This window comes from Neofelis nebulosa, chromosome X (assembly GCF_028018385.1).
Source record: "Neofelis nebulosa isolate mNeoNeb1 chromosome X, mNeoNeb1.pri, whole genome shotgun sequence".
Taxonomy (NCBI): Eukaryota; Metazoa; Chordata; class Mammalia; order Carnivora; family Felidae; genus Neofelis; species Neofelis nebulosa.
This window is the reverse complement of record NC_080800.1, coordinates 54583984-54606451: the sequence shown is the minus strand read 5'-3', so window position 1 is coordinate 54606451 and position 22468 is coordinate 54583984. Positions and strand designations below refer to the sequence as shown.

The following is a 22468-nucleotide window of genomic DNA, read 5'->3' as shown; positions in this document are numbered from 1 at the left end:
CCCAACTCTGCTTCAGATCTGTAAAGAAAAAAATAAATAAAAATAAATAAATAAATAAATAAATACATACATACATACATACATACACATGTATGTGTATGTGTATACATACACATGTATAAATACATACATACATACATCTAATACATACAAATGTATTAGAACTGATAAATTCAATGTCACATGCTTCAAAATCAAGCAAACATGACTTTTCCTTCTAAAGGACCAGGCCTATCTGCCATTATCAACTAGGTTTTTCCATTTGCCACATCTGGTCTCTATGGCCCATCTTTAAGGAGCTCACACCCTACATAGAAGGGATGGTGACAAGGGAGATCTGCTCTCCTTGCTTCCACAGGCTTTGGCTGCTCTAGTGACACATTCCCATGTGATAGTGTCACATTCCTGAGGGCTTACCAACTATTTGTGACCAGGGACTATCTGGCCAGGGATTATACTAAACCATCTACCTCATGATGTCATTCTATAACCTGTTTCTGGTGGGCTCCCTATGAATTACCCTTTCAAAGCACCTCTTCCCTCTTCACCCATATCAGGCCTAGACTGACTCTTGCCACCCTTCCTGCCTTTCTCTCCACCCAGTTATGCTCCTGAACATTCCCAGGACTTTCTATGAAGTCCTCCCATCCAAAAACCAGATAGTTGACCACTTCCAATGTGGCTTAACCATGACTAGAGCTTAAGTCTAAGCCTTTGTGAAACAACATTCATCTCCCCTTCCAATACTCCAGAGTCTAAAACTGAAGTCACATCTGTTTTCCATTCAACTCCTGTCTCCCTTATTCATTCACTGAGTAATTTTTGTAGAGTCTCTTAACCTCTTTGGGCCTCAGTTTCCCCATATGCAAATATGGGGATAATAATTCCTAACCTGCCAACTGGAGAGAGCTAATGAATATTAAATGACATCATAATAGTGTTTGAAAGGGCTCTGACAGCTAGGATGCATATCACAAACATATCGAATTATTAGTATTTGTGTTGGAGACTTTTTTGTTTGGTTTGTTTTTTTGTCCAGCCAAGGGATAAGGAAAGCTAGGAACAATGGAAAATGACTGCAAGACAATGCCAGCCATCCTCTAAAGGGATTCCTTAAATTCACATATCTCAAGGTTGTTTTAAACAGGGAATTACTTGGAAAGCAGGAAGCTATCCCCTAAATTTATAACTCCCTCCCAGCTTCCCAACCCTAGTATTCCATTTTCTGGGCTTCTCAACAGCTTAGAAGCTCCAGGGGAAATTGCCTAGAGGGGCCTCTAAGAGCTCTTTTAATATTTCTTTAGTCTTGGCTCTTCCTAACAAAGGCTAAATCCCAGTACATTGGGGGAGGGATAACTTGTCAAACCCTCCGTTAGAATAACAGTCTATGTAGGATGATCTCATACATGGTCTCTCCTCCCTTCACTCTTTGAAGGCTTGACTCCCTTTCAATCCCAGTCTCATAAATTTGTCACCACTACCTGAGTTCACAGCTTGAAAAGATGGTACTGACCATCTTTTCTGACCAGGGAAGTAGAAGCCTATTTATTTCCTTGCTCCAAAAGCCAAAGTTCACTGTTTTCCTTGTAGTTAAGGTCAGTTATCCACATCAACATAAGAGTAATACCTTATGGATAACTCAGCAGTAGCACTCTAACCACTTTATGTCTGGGATTTTTTTTTAGAAAATATGTCCCTAATTATTCTTGTTTGGGCTGTCAGAAGAGCCAAGATAATTTGCATTCCCTGGGCTCAGATGGCTTAGGAAAGGCAGTACACAGGTAACTGGAAGAAGAAACTGTTGTTATGGATAGTTGAGAGCTAACTATATGGCAATGCATCACTGATCCCAAATGGTCTATAAATGAGCTATTCCACAGAAGTGAACGTTTCCTAATAACTGAGGCTTATCATTTAAAAAAAATTATTACATTTATTTATTTTTGAGAGACAAAGTGAGACAAAGTGGGAGTGGGGGAGGGGCAGAGAGAGAGGGAGGCACAGAACCCGAAGCAGGCTCCAGGCTTTGAGCTGTCAGCACAGAGCCCAATGCGGGGCTCAAACCCACAAACCATGAGATCATGACCTGAGCTGAAGTCGGACGCCTAACCAACTGAGCCACCCAGGCACCCCTGAGGCTTATCCTTTTAAGGAACATAACCATTCTTTTTTTTTTTTTTTTTTAAGTTCATTTGTTTATTCTTTTTTTTTTTTTTTTTTAATTTTTTTTCCAACGTTTTTTATTTATTTTTGGGACAGAGAGAGACAGAGCATGAATGGGGGAGGGGCAGAGAGAGAGGGAGACACAGAATCGGAAACAGGCTCCAGGCTCCGAGCCATCAGCCCAGAGCCTGACGCGGGGCTCGAACTCACAGACCGCGAGATCGTGACCTGGCTGAAGTCAGACGCTTAACCGACTGCGCCACCCAGGCGCCCCTCATTTGTTTATTCTTAAGAGAAAGAGAGAGAAAGCACACACGAGGGGCAGAGAGAGAGGGAGAGAGAGAGAGAATCCCAAGCAGGCTCCACACCAGCATTGTGGAGCCTGATGTGGGGCTAGAATTCACAAACTGTGAAATCATGACCCAAGCTGAAACCACGAGTCAGACACTCAACAGACTGAGCCACCCAGGTACCCAGGATCATAACCATTCTTAATGATGAAGTGAAAGTCTTTTATCCACTGGCACTTTCTACTGCCTTTGTTGACAGAGGCTGTTAAAACATGACTTAAGCTTCTCTGAGCACCTGAAGCCTGTATGTTCATTTTCTACAGAACTCACATTTGAGGATTTTTCAGTGTTATCTTATTCAAGTTTCCCACCAACTCAGGCTAGCGTTATCATCTTCACTTTACCAGTGAAGAACAGGAGGCTCAGGGAGGTTAAAGGACTTCCCATAAGGTCACACAGCCAATATGCTAAAACACAGTTCTTCCTGAAAACTTGGCCTAAATAAGTGCCTGAAGATACTTTGGATCCAAGCAGCCCAAAGTCTAAAGTATCCCAAAATGTAATTCCCCTTCCTTTTTTGGAGTCTGATCTCAGAGCCTTGCTCTCCTTGCCCTACAAGATTCAGAAAGCTCCAATTACTTATAATCTGCAGGCAGTTTCCTGTTTGTCTAAAGAGGAAGGCAATAATGCCTGCAGTGGCCTATAGGCCTGGCCCAATCAAGGTCAATCTCTGGTGGCAGAGGCTCCAGGATTAAAGACTGAGTAAGCAGAAGCTCTGTCCCATCCACTGTGAAAGTCTGGGAACTAAGAGACACAAGAAGAGAGGGGCATGCCATGAGTGGGCAGAAGAAATCCTCCATTTCTGATAATTCTACTTGTCTTCATTGGACCTGGTTCCTTTCAACATGATCAATATCTTCAAGCTAGCAAGTTTCTAAGACCAGGAGAAGCTACTAGGATATTTTTTTTTCAAAATATATTGTATATTTGTTTGTATTTCACAAATCACTATCCTCCTCGACTCTTTAACTGGATGGCTTAATTACAGCTGAGTAGTCTACAAAATTCCACTTTCCCGTCACCTGGACAAGATCCCTGATATGTATGGATAGTGGATGAGGATTCTAATCCAGCTTCACTGCTCGTCTCTGGAGAAGACTGGAAAAGCATATGCCCATCACTACCACCAACACAAACACACATACACACACACACACACACACACACACACGCACGCACACACCAGCTTCTTTTCTTAACCTCAAACATCTATGGTAGCAGAGGTCTTCTGGTGAACAGGGCTCTCAGTTTGGAATCAAGCTACCCCAAACTGGCAAAACCACAGGAGAGAGAAGTGTCCATATTAAGCAAAGGAAAGTGGTTTACCTACTGCCAATCATCCCACTGACATCATTTAGACACTGGTGAAATAATAGCAATCTCTAGATGTGGGACTTGAAAAGGGAAATAGTTTTCCCTTCATGCTTCATGAAGGAAATAGTTTTCCTTCATGCTAACAAAAGGGTCCACAATTCCCACCTTCTCCATAAAGCCTTTCTCTCTCAGGAAGGCAAATACTTACAATGTCTTCTTTATTTTCCACTCAGAAAAGAATATGGGCCCTTTTCATTTGTATAGATTTTAAGTGTTCCACCCATTTGATAACTTGCTTATTAATGAGCCCATACAGACATTAAAATCTGATTTGACATGAGAAGATGGTCATCACAAAATAAGTTAAAAAAAAGGTGAAGAACAGTATGGATTTGTTTTATGTGTGTGTTTAAAATTATATGTGTAGGGGCACCTGGGTGGCTCAGACAGTTAAGCGTCCGACTTCAGCTTAGGTCATGACCTCACAGTTCATGACTTCCAGCCCCACATCAGGCTCTGTGCTGACAGCTGGGAACCTGGAGCCTGCTTTGGATTCTCTGTCTCCCTCTCTCTCTGCCCCTCCCCCACCCACACTCTGTCTCCCTCTCTCTGTCTCAAAAATAAACATTAAATGTTTTTTAGAGAAATAAAAAAAATATATGTGTATAAATGTACTTATAACGGAGTCTAAGTTAATATAACTGGTAAATGGTGGTTCTCTCTGAAGAATAGTCAGGGGCAGAAGACATAAAATTTTATATTTTTCAGTACTGTTTCATTTCTTACAGCAAATATGTCTTAGTTTCATAATGAAGAAAACAAATCACAAATTGTAAAATAAATTAATCTTTCTTTAAGCCTGCCCTACCAAACAGCACAGACTGTTAATATACCCTATATGCTGTCTAGCTCAGCAGTATAGAAACAGATAGAGAAGGCATTTAAAAACATGATGAGGGGCGCCTGGGTGGCGCAGTCGGTTAGGCGTCCGACTTCAGCCAGGTCACGATCTCGCGGTCTGTGAGTTCGAGCCCCGCGTCGGGCTCTGGGCTGATAGCTCGGAGCCTGGAGCCTGTTTCCGATTCTGTGTCTCCCTCTCTCTCTGCCCCTCCCCCGTTCATGCTCTGTCTCTCTCTGTCCCAAAAAAAATAAAAAAAAAAAAAAAAAAAAAAAAAAAAAAACGTTGAAAAAAAAAAAAAAAAACTGTAGCTTCTCAATTCCTTATAAAAACATGATGACCTTCAGAGGTGCTTAGCTATTTTGGAGCACCCAACTCTATCTAGTAGGCTTCAATCTATACTTCCAAAATACTGGTCACACACCATTCTTGGGAATGTGTAGAAAAAAGACCTTCTCTTGTTTCCCAACATAGCCTACCTTGATTAACACTTGCCCAAATCTGCAAAGATATGCATCTCTGGGCCTTAAAGCAGCTTGGATGATGGTGGTGGCAGTGGTGGTGGCAACAGTGGCAACAGTAGAAGAACACAGCTGCTGAGTTCCCAAACATTATTCCCTGCTGTCCTCCCTGATCTCTGCCTGGCCATGCCCATCCCTGAGCATAGGAGTCAACTCAATTCCTAAACCTCAGGAGCACATACCTCTCAGGATTAGATTGCACCATGTAGCCCTACCTGTGTTACCAGCACACATAAAAAAATAAATTTAAAAACTGGGTAATGTTTCAAATATGTACTCTATGGCCAAAGTGTGAGTTGCTTCACAAAGGCAGATAGAAATGCCTGTTATAATTCACTAAAAATTTTGATTCAAACATTCTCCCTTTGTGTGAATGCTACTACATTGTGTGAAGACATGGAAAAAGGGAGTGGAAATTGGCTGTGAACAAGCTGGCCACTCACAGGTAAACAAACTCTCCAAGGTACACAAGAGGGACAACTCCTCCCCATTCCTTGGCACTACACAGCTCCATTCTGCCAGGGTCCAGCTGGGTCTACATTAGCTAATTTACAGTGGGCCACTGGAATTTTGTTTGGCTTTCCAGTAGACTTAGCTAAAGAAGTCTATGAAAGACAATCCAAATTGACAACAGTAGCTATTACTGTATCTATTCAACATATATTTGTTGAGTATCTCCTCTATGTTAGATACTGTGCTAGGTACTGGGGATATAATGGGTAGTGGGAAACTTTCCCTGTCCTCATGAAGTTTACATTCCTAGTGGGATAGGCTGATAGGATGGAAAGAACATATTCCTGAGAGTCATGGTTTTAAGACTTGATTCTGTCCCTGACTCATTATGGGATCTTGAGCAAGTCCATTCTCCTTGTTGTGTTTTATAGTTAATGGATATTCCATAGATTCATACCATTTGCTTCCCTTATAAAACATAAAATCCTGGGGTGGCTTAGGGGTTTTCAAATGGCCAGGACAGCATCAAGAAGCCATTGTGGTATGGGGAGAAAACAAAAAGCACACTAGATGAAGGAAAATATCCATCCAAAGACTTTAAATCTGGCCATGGTTCATGGTTCCCCATGAGCTAATTGCCCAAGACAGGTGGGATGGGCAAGTCTCTAAAGAACATATAGTCAGTGACAGACACAGAGACCTGTCCTTCTAACCATGGCAGGCTTGTCCTTCTAACCACAAGGCCTGAAAGATACCCAGTTTCACTGCAGTTTATATAAATACTTCTACCTCCCAAGGTGCCTGGTTGGCTGAGTCGGCCAAATGTCCTACTTTTGATTTCAGCTCAGGTTATGATCTCCCTCAGGTCATGATCTTATGGTTCATGAGTTTGAGCCCTGTGATGGACTTCCTCACTAACAGCACAGAGCCTGTTTGGGATTCTCTCTCTCTCCACCTCTCCCCTACTTGTGCTTTCTCTCTCTCTCTCAAAAATAAATGCATAAACTTTTAAATAAATAAATAAATAAATAAATAAATACTTCCGCTTCTAGCTGAAGGGTTGTTAGGAAACCCTCTACTCTAGTACCATTCATTTGATGCTAAATAGCTGGGAGGGGAAGGTGCCACTTCCCTTTCTAGCCATTTGGGGCCATTCTTGAGTAAGGCTGTAAGAAGGCTACCTGGAGCGACGCTGCTCAGGTGAGTAGGGAGATGGGACTTACCTGCATACCTTCCACTAAAACACCAAGCTGTGGGACTTGCTCAGGGAAACTATAGCATCTGGCATTCTGGGCTTACAGGCTTAATAGGAAACACACATAGGAAAGAACTTTAATAGAACAACTAGAAAAATTCTGGAGAGTCCTGGGCCTACCCTCCCTCTCTTGTGCTCCATACCTCTCAGAGGACTTCCAGATGCATTAGTGCCTGAATGTTTACCATAACCCTAAGAAGTAGGGTGTTATCATTCTTTCCATACTACAGATAGGAAACTGATATCTGAAATGATTTAAGAAGCTTACACTGGTGGGCCAAGACCAACAAGACTCTCTCTCAGGGGCCTCTTATCCCTACAGGTGCTAATGCCCCTTTTCCTACTCCAAAGTATATTTTCTCTATTACTAGCACCTAGTATATCCCACCAGGTGTTAATCCAACACTGTTGAATCACTTGCATACATTACTGCTGCTTTTCCCCCCTCCATGTCTGTCACTGACTATGCATTCTTCAAAGACCTACCCATCCCTAACCACGTCTGCATGAACAAGAGACCCTTCTTGAAGCAAAGGGGATTATAAACTTTCAAGACAACAAGTCTAATGAAGGAGAAAGTCTTGGAGCCCAGACAGTTGCAACATCACGTGGTAAGTATCATAACAGAAATTCCTATGAGAGAAGTACAGTCAGCACATAGAAGATGGTGCAACTAATACTACCTAGGAGTATTAAAGAAAGTTTCCAGTGGAGGTAACATGGAGTGGGGAGAGGTGAAAAAGACACCCTTGACATTTCAAACTGAAAGAAAAGACATGCTAGAGCTGAAAGATATAAAAGGTATGGTTTACTTGGAAAACTTTGATCCCACAAAGCCACAGTATGGCATACATGTAGGGAGCTATGTCTGGAAAGTGAGCTAGAAGCCAGGTATCAAAGGGCTCTCTCTATATACCATGCTAAGGAGTTTAGATTTTCTCCTCTTCATATTTACTGCAGTGTTATAAATACTGGCAAATGCTGGGAGTAATCTAAATGACTCTCAAAAGGTTAATGGTAAATTACGGCACAGCCATTGGATGGAATTTTATAAAGCCATTAAAGTGTTCATTTTAAAAACTAAAAAGCATCTACCTAAGATTTAGTGATATATTAAGTAAGGATAAAGAACTAGGACTTTTTTGGGGGCACCTGGGTGGCTCAGTCAGTTAAGTGTCTGACTCTTGGTTTTGACTCAGGTCATGATCTCATGGTTTGTGAGTTCGAGCCCCACATCAGGCTCCGTGTTGACAGTGCAGAGCCTGCTTGAGATTCTCTCTCTCCCTCTCTCTCCTTGCCCCTCCCACTTACTCTCTCTCTCTCATTCTCTCAAAAATAAATAAATACACATTATTTTTTTAAAAAAGAAGTAGTACACTATTACTATGTAGTACACTATGTACACTATGCACAATGGAAAATTATAATACACATATGAGCTATGACAAGAAATATACATAAATAAGAATTGCTCTATTAAAATGGTGGATTTATGAAAGATTTCTCCCTCTATTTACTAAACTTTGCCATATGATGCCATGTTGGGTTTTATAAAAAGGGGAAATACAAAAATAACTACTACTCTTCTTTCCTTCTCCCCTTTTCACTCATCCACTTGCTTACTTACCCTCCCTCACCAACAGTCATTCTAATATACCACCTTCAGCTGGAATCCTTAACAACACATGCGAGGCCCATAGGAGGGAAAGACTGCCAGCAAGGTGTCTGCACCCAGCAGCAAGTTCTTACATGGCCCAGAGGCTATTCTAGCCCGATGTTGGGGAAGAATCTTCTACCCAAAAGCACTGCCCATCTCTACCCAACTAAGCCTTCTCTGGTTAAACTGCCATAAGAACTTGTTCCCAAAGGAAGGAAGACAGATACTAAGAATACTTATAACATGCCCTCCCTCAAGAGGGCTCAGGGCAGTTGAAGATCAAACTCATGGCCAACTCCTAGGTGGCTGAAATACAGCCTGGGATCCTTGATTCACAAGTAGAACTACACAATGTCAGTAAAGAGGAAGAAGAAGATGCGTGAAAACAGATCCAGCCAAGAGCACATAATTTCTAGAAACCTGCTTGTGCCCCCATCACCCTATTAGGCCTTGACAGGAAATTCAGAAATCACTCTCCTTTGATCTGCAGGTCTAACACCAAAGGAAGCCATATTCACAAAATGCAAAATCAGTTGAAGGCTTAACACTAGGCATGTGGCAATCTTTCTCACTGGAAATTCCTCCCCTTTATTCCAAGCCCACATCACCTAGCTCTCCCCATCCAAGAGCAACATAGACATCAGTGACTCAAACAGAGGAAGAGGAAGGGGACATTAGCAATTTAAGACTTGGCCAAAAGCAACTTCACAGGCTTAAGGTAGCTAAGTTGTAGAGGAAGGTGGTAAAGGAAGTCAAATCTCATTCGCATTCAGTTTTGGTTTATTTCTTAGTCTTCCCCTTCCCTGCTGGAACAATGACCAATTCAGGGTCTTCTATTCTTCCTGTAGTCACCAATGACCCAAAATAACCAGCAATTGTGGTTTGCAGGCTGGACTCCAAGGCCCCACCCAAGGCACTCAGTCAACAGTTGTCTCTCCAAGCCAGGATGCCCACAGTGATCTCTGTGTTAGGTGGATCCAATATCTCTAAGAAGAACTCACTGAAATAAAGAGGGCTAATTATACATGGATAGCTGGGGGGAGAAAAAATGCTCCCAATGCCATTGCAAAGAAAGGGTAACTTCTCCAAATAGTTGCTACTCTCTGTTCTGTTACACTCTTTCTAAGAAGCCCTTACTATCTTCTTAAAGAATAGGAATAAAAAAATCATAATAACAGAAAAAGCCAATGTTCTCATTTTATAGATATTAAAGTTAAGGCCCATAGAAATTACTTGCCCAAGGTCACACAGGCAGAGACTAAATAACCAGATATCCTGATTAAGTACATTATTCTTTTCATTGCATCATTTCTATTAAAATGCATTAGGAAAAAAAAAAAAAAACATCCAGGCAGGTGCTTCAAGCTTTAAATGTTAAAAAGCTCAGCTCTTCTAAGCTAGGGCTAGACAGCTCAGGACTGAGGATTGGAAGCAGACAGACATTGGACCAATTCCATTCAGGAAAGCCAAGTGAGAAGTTTAGGCATACAAAAGGCACACACAAAGAATTTACCAACTGGAGTGTTTTACTTACTCCAAAGGAATAGTTTAAGATGTTGAAAGCCCCAGCACCACCTTGCCCACCCCCACACTCTGAGCCTTTTTAGGTCAAGCAAGACTACCCCTAGGTTATCAGAGATCTAAGTAAGAAGCTAGAGGGGGGTGGCCAGGCTGAGTCAAGAGGGCAAGGAGAGATAAGAGAGAAGAGAGAGAGTGGGGTGCCTGGGTGGCTCAGTCGGCTGAGCATCCGACTTCGGCTCAGGTCATGATCTCATAACTCGTGAGTTCAAGCCCCGCATCGGGCTCTGTGCTGACAGCTTGGAGCCTGGAGCCTGCTTCAGATTCTGGTCTCCCTCTCTCTCTGTCCCTAACCCACTCGCATTCTGTCTCTGTATCTCTCAAAAATAAATAAATAAACATTTAAAAACTTTAAAAAAAAAGAAAGAAGGAGGAGAAATGAAAGAAGGATGGAGAAACTATGGTAATTCCAGAGCATTTGCATCTTTCTCTCTCCTCTCCCACTTCTCCCCACCTCTATCAAAGAGCCTCACCACCTGTTCTAAGCAAGCCCAATACTAGGAAAAAAGAAAAATTTGCAGGTAGCACTATATAAACTTGAGAAATGTGTTCCCTGTACCAAAAGAAGAACAGGGAACTAGTTGAGGTGGTAAAGGGCATTTGAGGGGGGAGAAAATAGCCAAATAAGGCATACTTGACTGGTAGGGAATCATCAGGAAAGGTTCCCAAAGCTGACGTCAGAGGGAGGAAGCTTTTAGTCATTGGTTTCCCCTGGCAACTGGCCTAAGGCCAGGAGACAAACTCCCAACCTTAGGAAAATGCCCAGGCTATGGCAGACAGAAAGACAACCAAAAGACATTTTCCCCAGGCCCAACGCAGGCTCTGCTGGAACAGCTCTCCAAGTACCAGCAGAGAGGTATAGTGTAATTCTGAGGAAAAATGTCAGATGTTCTCACTAAGCATATGCTAGACACACCATTGCCCAGGTTCCAGAAGGAGTAAGAAACCTGGGGAAGACAGATTTGATCTACTCTGGTTACATATTTCTGATATTGCTGATAGTTTCATGTTAGAAGAAAGAAAATTTCAAAGGCAAACAGGCTAAGTGGCTTTTGTTCTCAGCAAGGGAATTTCTGAGTTATTAATCTCCCAAGAGATCAGCAAGGATGTTTGGAGAGGAGTTTTGCTCATTTAAAACCCTTGAAAACAGCAAATATTTGTACAACTTAACTGATGACACTCAAATTGGCTATTACCTTGACCCCTACCCTACACCTTCATTCCACAGAATAGTCAACCACAGTCAAAGATTGCAACAGGTAAGAACATCTTGGTGTACTTCATCCAACCTGCAGGCTGAGATGTCTGAAAAAGGACAAGGAGTTGGGGAGTGTGGCAGGGAGTGGTAGGGGGCAGATTAGACCAAGACAGCAAAATCAGGAATCTTATTTAAACACACTACACTGGAGAAAAATAAAGCCTGATCCTTCCCAGTTATTTAAGGGAGTCCCAGACTAAAAGAGAGGGAAGGAAATGCTGACCAAGCCTGATAGGTATGTATTGTTCCCCCTACTAGGCCCTGACCCCTGTCACCTCCCAAATACATATCCAAGAAAGGATTTCTTTGGATTATTCCTTGTTTTGTGAGACCAAATGCCCACACCTCAACTTTTCTCTATCACTAGGACCTGCTTGATACTCTGCCACACAAAATACCAAATTCTCACAAAGTAGAAGGGTCACCAAACACAGAAAGAATATTTGGCCTTTAAAGTCACCAGTTATAGGGGCGCCTGGGTGGTTCAGTCGGTTGAGCGTCCGGCTTCAGCTCAGGTCATGATCTCACAGTTCATGGTTTCAAACCCCAAGTCAGGCTCTGTGCTGACAGCTCAGAGGCTGAAGCCTACTTCAGATTCTGTGTCTCCCTCACTCTCCTCCCCTCCCCCCACTCATGCTCTGTCTCTCTATGTCCCTCAAAAATGAATAAATGTTAAAAAAATTAAAGTCACCAATTATAGGACCTACCTGACAAAACATTACTACTAAGCATGCTCAGTGGTAAATGACCATACCTGTGGTCTAGGAGTTATGTTAACACTTACCTTATGCCACAAAAAGTCCACTGAAAGGAACATCAGATCTGGTTTTGTCATCAGGCACAAAGAACTGTGCTTTAAAAGTCACCCAAAAAGTCTTTCCTTGAAGTTTAAGGCCCAAATGCTGCAGCTGGGCCTAGCCAGAAAATAACATGCTCCTTAACCTATTCCAATCACACACTAAAAAATTATCCCCTCATTTCCATCTTTCCCAAATACCTATCTCATAGTAAAGCCATTGGGAAAACTGAAAGCTGTTTGTAGGCTGCTGGCCTAAAAAGTAATTACTAAGCTCCATTCCTTGATTTAGTTCATATGGAAATGTGAAGGAAGAAGTCTCTTACATACCTACATGGGCAACAAAGACAGTAAAATTTATTTCAGTTAACTAACCCAATTATATAAAACCCAAGGTTCAGTTCTTCCCCAACAAACTTCAGAACATTTGGCATTTGAGACAGGACTATTGGCTGTCACTGACCCTAGAAAGAGTAACTTGGTCTATGCTCACATGTACTTTGTGGCTCCCCCTGAAACAATTAGCACCTCAAGGCTTCCTTCATTTTAGACAAACTCACTTTCAAGAGAGCACTGGCTTAGGGTTTATGCCCATGTACCAAAAGCATGTCACTCACCCACCGAGAACAGCTACTGCTCCCAAGTGTACACTTCCTTCAAAGTTCTGTTCATTAAACCCCCTTCGTCTCAAAATCTATAGAGAATGTCATGTAAAGTATTTCTTTTTCTTAAAATGTTTTTAAGTGAGTTAGCTCTAAATCTCCAATTAAATGGGACATCTATAAATGCAGGAACTATATACTTAGTTCATTTATTTCTATCCCTTATAGTAAAGAGTACTTAGTAACCACTCAATAAATGGTGAGAATGTAACTGCCTGCCTTCTTTCTTACCATTTTACCTAGCACAGGGTTGGGCATATAGTAGTTCAGTTCCATAAGTAGTTATAATAACTGACATTTGCATCTAACTTATTAGATGCTAGGCACAGTTCTAAGCACTTTACACAAATTGGCCCATTCAGTCCTCAAACAACCCTATGAGATGGGTACTATTATTGTCTTCACTTTACAGTTGAAGAAAATGAGACACAGAAGTTAAGTAACTTGCCCAAGGGTATACAAATAATTGGTCACAGAGCTAGGATTTGAGCCCAAGCAGTCTGGTTCCAGAGTCTGTGCGTTTCCCCACTGTTCTATGTTAGCTTTCTATGAAGGCCTTAAAAGTCTTTTGGTTTGGTTTGGTTTGGTTTCGGTTATCCACCTGCCCCAGGTTTGGCCTGCAACAATTATAAGTGAGTAGTGAGGGTTGAGGCCAAGAGACTATTCTGAATTCAAATGGTTGTGACAACAGCAATACTTCCACCAAAATACTAATGAAAATACCATAACGTTCCCCTATCTCAAGGAACGGGTCAAGCTTGAGGGCTGAGTCAGATACAGAAAGAGAAGAACTCAAAATTTATTATTTTTTTAAATTTAGTACACTCTAGTTTTTTTATATTAAATATAATTTATTGTTAAACTGGTTTCCATATAACACCCGGTGCTCATCCCGACAGGTGCCTTTCAATGCCCATCACCCACTTTCCCCTCTCCCCCACCCCCATCAACCCTCAGTTTGTTCTCAGTATTTAAGAGTCTCTTATGGCTTGTCTCCCTCCCTCTCTGTAACTTTTTCCCCCTTCCCCTCCCCCATGACCTTCTGTTAAGATTCTCAGGATCCTCATATGAGTGAAAACATATGGTATCTTTCTCTGCCTGACTTATTTCACTTAGCATGATACCCTCCAGTTCTATCCATGTTGCTGCAAATGGCCAGATTTCATTCTTTCTCATTGACAAGTAGTATTCCATTGTGTATATAAACCACATCTTCTTTATCCCTTCGTCAGTTGATGGACATTTAGTCTCTTTCCATAATCTGACTATTGTTGAAAGTGCTGCTATAAACATTGGGGTACAAGTGCTCCTGTGCATCAGCACTCCTGTATCCCTTGGGTAAATTCCTAGCAGTACTATTGCTAGGTCATAAATTTAAAAAGGCAAAGTGAAAGCAGGGATTTGGGTGAAGGGGGGCAGGAAGAGAGAAACGTCATTCTGGTGCCCCAGAAGAACTGAGTCGCCCACTGACTGAAATCTGCTACAGCAGAAGCTATTTAGGGGAACTCCACTGCAGCCATCTTGTTAATGTAATCACCACAGAGCCAATTCTCTGGAAGTCTGTGTCCCCTTGGTGAAAAGAGTCATTCTTCCAAGATAGGAAAGTCCAGTGAGAGACCACTAACTTGGTAATCAAGAAAGCCAAGTTCTCCATTCAATACTATTATCAACTTTATGTGACCCTGAGCAAGCTGGATAACTCCTCTAGTTATGAGTACAGAAAATAATTCTGGTCCATAAAAACTCTTAGTACAGTTGAGGCCCAATCTCAAGCAGGAAAATATGGCTAGTTTCCTTTCTTTACCTCCCTTCAACACACATGTATCTGTTTTCTACCACCCTTTGCAGACAAAACAAAAAACATTTACCTTCCTGGGAAGTGCTACAGAGTCCCAAAGCCACTGTCAGAGCCTTAATCATCTCCAAATAAAGTAACCTCAGAGGTCAGTTCTACACATTCAGAAGGACTTGCTCTTCCCATGACCATAATAACACTATGGTCAAGTCACCCCAGCACAGAGGGAGAAAACACTGAGTACCCTGCACCAAGTGCCATTTAGAAGGCAGACAAAAGTTCCTCCTCTACACTGGGGCTAGGCAATTTTGGTTTAGTCCCAGCCTTATTATCAGTTCACTCATATCACTTCCCTTTTCTGGACTTTGCTATCCTCATCCAAAACATAAAGGTAGAACTAAAAAGTTTAAGATGAGGTCATTTGCTCTGTGGTTTAAAACACTCCTGTGAGAAACCCAGACAATCCAGAACAATCAGCTGAAGTGAAGGTTAAGGATGAGGAAGCTCTGAGTCATCCTAAATAGAGATGCATTTGAAATGTTGTACCCCACAACAGCTAGCCCTCAGCTCACTGGTGGTAGTTATCTTGAGAGGTTAGTTTATGCCCACCAGTTCCTCAAAGTTTACCAATATCTAACTACCACACTCATAAGGTTAAAAGTATATTTGAAACATGACCTAACAGCTTCCTGGCATTTCAGCAGAACTACAGGGAGTATATGCTACTGGCAGCCAGTGAGAAGGAAACCCATGCAATTTTCAGTGTTTGTCTGAGGCTTTTCAGTCAACTCATAGCCTTCACAATATAGTGTCATTTGGTTTCTTGTTCCTCCGTAAGGAAAGACATAGTCCTTTTCCCTCCATAGACTTAAGAAGAAGCAGCCAAGAACACTCATACCAGTGTTCTTGTCAGAGCTACTAATGAAACAAACCAACTCCCAAGCTAAAAATTCTCCATTCTGAACTCAGTACCCAGGAAAACGCATTCCCCCCAGAGGTGTAAGGGGACAAAAAAGTACATTTTAGCAAGTGCTGCTGAACTTTTTACATCCAGAAAATTCTAGCACACTGCCTGGTACAAAGAAGGCACTCAAATTTTGAGGGAAAAAATGTCTTAAGGAAAAAAAAAACATATAAATGGGAGGCTTTAAGCTGTATCATCAAGGCTCTCAAGGACATCAAGATCCCTAGAGTGTATTTATTACTAATGCAGTACCCTCATGACAAATTGGAGAGACTGAGAGACTGAATAAAGGACTTGCCTAACTATTCACTTCATTTGGATCACTTAATTAAGGACAGGGAAGATGTTTTTCTTACATGAAAAGAGAAGAAAAATTCTCCGGTTAGTGTTACTTGCCACTTTCCAAACCAATGGAGTCCTGAGCTACCCTTCAAGTGACTGCTCCTATGACACAAATCAGAACCTGGAATTGAAAAGTTTTTCAGCTCTATCAAGCATGAAATGGGAAGGATGAACAGCAAAGCCAGCCAGTCATGATAAGACCACCTCTCTACTTGACCACTAAACTGTCCCAAAGGAGACCATCTTTGTACTCTGTTTTTGTTTTTTGTTTTTTGTTTTTTTCTTTTGGGGCAGAAGAGTGGGTATGGTAGCAGCAAGAAAAGATTGTGAATTAGGAAAGATGTACATGATAAATTCAATTGTATCTCTGAAAAATCAGAAACACACTGTTCCCAACCTGTAATAATGCCAATTTCCAGCAACTTCTAGCCATAAAGGCCCAACCATGGTCATGTTGGTAACCAGATATTCTCCCCTCTGGGGATCTTGACTCTGAAAATTCAAGTAAGGGGGACTCCAAGGAAGACACAAAGGAACCTAGACAGACAGTTGCCAAGCAACACTATTAGAACAGAGTTCAGAATAAATGTAGCTGTCATCTTATCTCATCCATAGAATTGGATGTGGAGCTAGAGAGATAGACCAGATGACCTCTAAATATCCCTTCAGCAACCAGTAAAGCATTCTCTTGAGAGCAGAAAGAAGGAAAAGTAAAAATAACACCCTTAAAACAAGCTACTATTATGGGAAGCTAGAGAATAATGGAGAGTTAGCAGACTAGTGGTCAATACCACCTCTGTCAACCCACTCACAGAACAACCTTCCCCGCTCCAAGCCTAAGTACAGATTATTTGTTGCCTTCAAGGATCCTCTTGCCTAACCAGCCCCTCTCTGTCCAGAAAGCTATTCAAGGAGAAGCCTAAAGGAAATCCCCAAGATAGTTCCTGCTCTATCATCTACACTTTTACAAATGGTAGAGTAAACTGGGGAAATAAAGAAGTGGAGAGATGCAGGATCCAAAGAATCACCTTCTCTCATGTATAACTTCCATTCCTGATCCCTTTCCTTTCCCTAAAGTCTGTATGCAGGGCTGGTTCAATGGTTGAAAAACTGACATTCTGCCTCCTATTCATGAAGTACCATTTTAGTGCCACTCGAGTGGCTCAAGCAATGCTAGGAATGGCAGAAGAATAAATAGTCCACACAGTCCCTGTTAAAGTTTAGCTGAATGCAGATCCAGAAGCCTTCAAATACTTCAAGAAGCTGGACTCTGTATCTGCTCACATGGATGGTCACATTAATGACCACTTGATCACCTTTCCCCTGACCTATTGAGCTAGGGCTAAAAATCCAGCAAAATAAAAAGGTTTTACCAAGACTGGTTCAAGACCTAGATTCAAGTCCTGGCTTTACTACTGACATGCTACATCATTCTAGGTCAGCCCCTCCCTATCTGTGGTCTCAGTTTTCCCATATATACAATGAGAAGGGTTAGACTTGATAGTTGTGAAGAGCCTTTTCAACTCTAACAAACCAAAAACTCAAGAAAACCTTGAAAATTAAAAACAATCTCTTTTTAGGGAGTCCTAAAGACTTTGTGACCAAAAAAAAATTTAAAGAGGGCAGGGAAGGAGAAAGACTTTGTTTTTACAACTGTCTTATCAGCAGAAAGTGTAGATAGCAAGTTAATAAGCTTCTTCATTCTGGCTGCTAAAGCAGACTTAGGAAACTGGCAACTAGAAGCATAATCCAAGAATTGGAAGAAAGAGGATACAGAGGAGCATGTTTTAACAGATTTAACGGAAGTTGGGCTAAGGGAGACAATTGGCTGTAAAAATGAAACCCAGCCTTGACAGACTGCAGACATGGTTCATATGAATGAACAGATTTGATTTTTCCATTACCCTTTCCTATCTGTCATACTCCAGAAATAGCCTAATAGCCTAACTAGTAAAGAAGGAGCAGAAAACAGGGAATTTTCTCCCTTCACTAAAGTTACTAGCTGGCATGCAGTGAACTAGTGTAAGTCCCTGGATGCCTCAGAATTGTGATGAGGAATGAGAAAAGTAACAGGAGGCACCTTGTGAAACCCTCAACTCTCACCAGGAGAACACACAAATTCCAGTGTTACTTTGCCTAAATTATCCACTTTCTTTTATCTGAGGACCAGGAAGTCCTAAGAACAGAGGCCAGTTTGCTTTGGGCAGGAGAGGGGATTCAATTTCAAGAACCCAATCACTGAGTCAGAACAGAGGGTCAATGGGATAAGCATCAAAAACCTTGGACCCCAATCTTGGTTTTGTCACCATGTGCCCTTAGGTAGGTTCCTTTCTGTTAGCCTAATATCCTCATTAGTTAAAAAAAGAAATATTTGGGTGGGGAGGGGGAGAAAGTTGTACTAGACAGTCTCAGAGGTCCCTTTCAGGTCAAGATTCTATGGTCTTAATAAGCATGATATAGTTGTTTCTCCTAAATTTGACCATTACTTGAACAGAACAACATGGAAAATTCTCCAAAGTTTTCAGGCTATCAAAATTCAGCCCTCTTCTTCCAATCTGATTTAAGTTTCTGTCAATCTGCATAAAAATACCTTCAGTATTAGGTAACTTCAGTACCCTAGCCTGGACCTCAAACAGCTCATTCTCCAGTCTCTCTCCATGCCCAGGAAAAGGATCACCACGCTATCTTCTTTGCCATTTCTGACTGAGATGGGATGGTTAAGGCAACTCTGAGGCAATTTCTAGGCCCATCGAGTTACATTTAAAGGTGAGCTACCTTAGAACTGACTATGAAATATGCCACTAGTGAAGAGAGGTCATAGGGTAAAGTCTGTTCCCAGAGATCCACCCATCTATTTAGGTAAAAACACCCACAGAGAGCTAAACTCAAGAAGAGGCTCCTGAAAGGATCTTTATAATCCTCTGTGTTGGCAGAGACAGTGGGCTTTTTTTCCATGTTTTTCTTTTCAAAACCATTCTCTCTCACTTTATGTGTGTTGGGGAAGGGAAGCCAAGTGTGGGAAAACCCCGTGTCATAAAACCACCACAGCAACTTAAAGGAGAGAAGGTAAAAGGACATACTTGTTGAAAACGTGGTGGTTTTGATGGACAGCGTTCTGGAAAGGCAAGAATGACTTGACAGAAAGGCTGGAATACAGCAACGTGGCAACCAAATTCAGCATACACCCGAAGAACCAGGCACCCCACTCCTCTCCTCCAGGGACCCTTGGCCCTTCTCAAGGCTACTAGTCACTATGTCAGCTCTACAAGGCTCAGACAGTCCTCTAAGGAGAGGGGTCTGTAAGCACAACAAGCTGCTTGTCAGTGTGGTCACCAGGCCTTCCTGAACAAGAAAAGGGCCCTAGTAGCTTTTTGGCATGACTTGCACAAAAGCAAGCAGGACTCATTATTCAGGCACACCCCTCCCCTACCCCTCCCTTCTGGGCATCCGGCCTCCCTAGGCCCCACTCCCAGGACGCTTCTGCTCTTCTCATAACAGCCAGCGGGGTGGAGACCAAATCCTAGAAGCTACCACCATTTTAGAAAGGTGCAGCCCCACAAGGGAGAATCCACACCTCACAGAAAAGTCTGGAGGGGATAGGGGGAGATAGAGACCCATTAAGCAATGGGAAGGGCAAGGATCTGTCGGTGGAGAGGAGGAAGAAACCAGACTTCTACCCTAGAAGTAAAGCAGACCTCTCCTCAGACTGGTGCCCAGTTAAGTATTAGTGATCCTGGGTAAAAGCAAACAGTTTCTGATGTGTCCCTCCACAACTCTCTCCTCCACCAACTCTTTCTTCCCCTACTAGTGAGAAACAGCTGGAGCTGCCAGGGGAAGCTATGAGAAAGGTGAGTGGGGGTGGGGGATCAGCCCATTGCAGCTCCCTACCCCCTCCTTCTTTCTCAGTTCCCCTGACCCCTCCTGGACCATGGCAGCTTTGCCCCTCAGAAAGGCACCAATTCATGAACTGGAGAAAAGTGTTCCTTTCCCCTGCCCCCATAGCACATCAGGGGCAAGAAGAGACCTCGGGCTCCCAAGGAACCCTCCTTACTGCCTCATCCCACACGGAGGAAACTGTAATCTGAGAAAGAGGCAGGTCCCACCTAGTCCACACTTCTTGCCCAGCACCCACTCACACCCCAGGACGCACCAGACCAGGACTCCATTCTCGCCCCTCCCTAACCCAGGTCTTGGCGGAGGGCTCGGCGTTCTGAGTGGGCGGTTGGCTGGCCAAGCTCCTAGCCACCAGCAAGGGGCTACTAGAGTCAGCTAGAGCCCCCAAGGTGGCAGCATACATCCTCAGGACTCACCGTCTTAGGCATGGTGGCTGCAAAAGTGGCAGAGTTGATGGAAGTTCGGCTAGGAGCTGTCGGGCAGCGCTGAGCACACAGTACACACAGCACGGACTCGGGACTGGGGTTTCGGATTGGGTCCCTCGCTAGCGTCAGGGCAACTGCTCGGCTTCCTGCTAACGGGCCACGACTTCAGAAACCCCACCCAGGAAAGAGCCGCCCCTGTCGCGTCGCCCGCTTCTTTCTGTGGCCGGGCTTCCGTGATGCTCCCCGCCCTCGCGCCCGCCTTCTCGCCGGCCGCTGGCCCCGCCCAGCCCAGCCCAACCCAGCCTGGTCACAGCAGCCACGTGGGGCTCAGGCTGGGCCTGGGAGCTCCAAAGGGGATTCCTACCCCTGACCCAGCCCCACTCTTTCTCCCGTCCCTTTCACAGCCCCTACCTCTTTGAATCCAGGCCATCTGGCCCCACCCCCAAGCAGAGACTGGCCCTGGGCTGAATCTTGGCAGAGGCTTAGAGCCCTTGACAGTAAGTGTCCACTAATGGGGAGCTTACTACCTACCAAAACTGTCTGTGCCCTCTGAGGACAGCTCTGATTCTCAGAAAGTCCTTGTGTGTAGTCGAACTCCTTTTCTCCTGTGGATCTCAGCTTTGCTCCCTGTGGCCACACAAATCATCTACTGTCCTTAATAATTCCTTAGACGTCTGAAGATTACATGCCACCCTCCCAAACTTCTCTTCTCTTGGCTACACTATCTCAGCTCCTCCTACACTTCATTCATTCTCTTCTGTAGGTTTCTATATCCTTTTTCCCATCATATTTCCTCCTCATTCTTGTTCAATCCTCATTTTCAACAGAATTGGGCTTCTTTTCTATATCTGTCCCCTACTCATTTTCCTTCCTTCAAATCCCAGCCTTCACCTTCTTCAAATCAATGCCTTGATGCTTCATCCTCTCCCCCAACATATTCATGATTTATGTGTTTACTTTCTAATAAGGCTATCATTGCTCAAGTTGGATGCACCCCCAGTCCACTCCTTTGAGATGTGTCAGTCTGCCAGCACTCATTATACTTCTTAAGGCCACAGAATCCCAGGACAACAGAGTTCAAGACTACAGCTGTTATCTAGATAAGTCTGAGTTTTACTTTGAAAGTGACTGATCATAATTATTTTTTCTCCTATCCATAGGCAACCATGTGAAAGTATAGTCTGAGTATCTTTTACAAAGTAAAGCATCACATACCTCAAGGATGATGAGCCAACTTGGAGCAGTGGAATGGATATTTGAGAGGGGTAGTCAGGACACTTGGCCTCTAGTTGTAGCTTTGCCATTAATTCACTCTGTGATCACTATATGGCCTTGTGTAACTCCCTTCCCCATCTGAGCTTGAGTTTTCTTTTCTGGAACAAGAAATGACTGGGTTCTGGGCTTCCAAGTTCCTTTCCCACTCTGACATTATAAAAGGATGAGAAAAGAAGTAGATTCCCTAGGACAATAGATGAATCTAGCAGGGTTGTATAAAGACTGGCCTTGCATTTTCAATCAGGAATCAGCAGTCCTATTCCCTGCTCCTCTGCTTTCCCAACTCACCAATGTTAATGAATCAGTGTGCCTCAGTTTCTCTCACTGCTGTCAAGATTCATTGATGTGTGCTAGGGTATACAAAGTTCCCTGCCCAACTCATCATCAGGGAAGTGCAAATCAAAACTACAAGGAGATATCACCTCACACCTGTCAGAAATTGGCTAAAATGAAAAGCACAATAAACAACAAGTGCTGGTGAAGATGTGGAGAAAAAGGAAACTTCTTGCACTGGGGGTGGGAATGCAAACGTGCAGCTACTCTTGAAAACAGTATGAAGGTTCCTCAAAAAGTTAAAAATACAACTACCCTATGATCCAGTAATTGCACTACTGTATGTTTACCAAAAAAAAAAAAAATACAAAAACACTAAAAAAAGGGATACATGCACCCTTATATTTATAGCAGCATTATTTACAATAGCCAAATTATGGAAGCAGCCCATGTCCATCAATAGATGAATGGTTAAAAAGGATGTGATATATATATACACAATGGAACATTATTCATTCATAAAAGGGAATTAAATCTTGCCATTTGCAGTGACATGGATGGAGTTAGAAAGTATAATGCTAAGTGAAATAAGTCA

The 22468-nt window shown here is 42.8% G+C and overlaps 1 protein-coding gene across 1 annotated transcript in view; it reads right to left on the bottom strand.

Moving 5' to 3' along the window:
• MSN (moesin) overlaps positions 1-20532 on the bottom strand; it is a 63705-nt gene extending 43173 nt beyond the window's left edge. The window contains exon 1 of the mRNA XM_058714542.1: positions 20317-20532. Within this exon, the coding sequence (XP_058570525.1) occupies positions 20317-20328 (12 nt within the window). The 5' untranslated portion in view covers positions 20329-20532. The remainder of the gene's footprint in view (positions 1-20316) is intronic.
• Positions 20533-22468: the final 1936 nt, after the last annotated feature.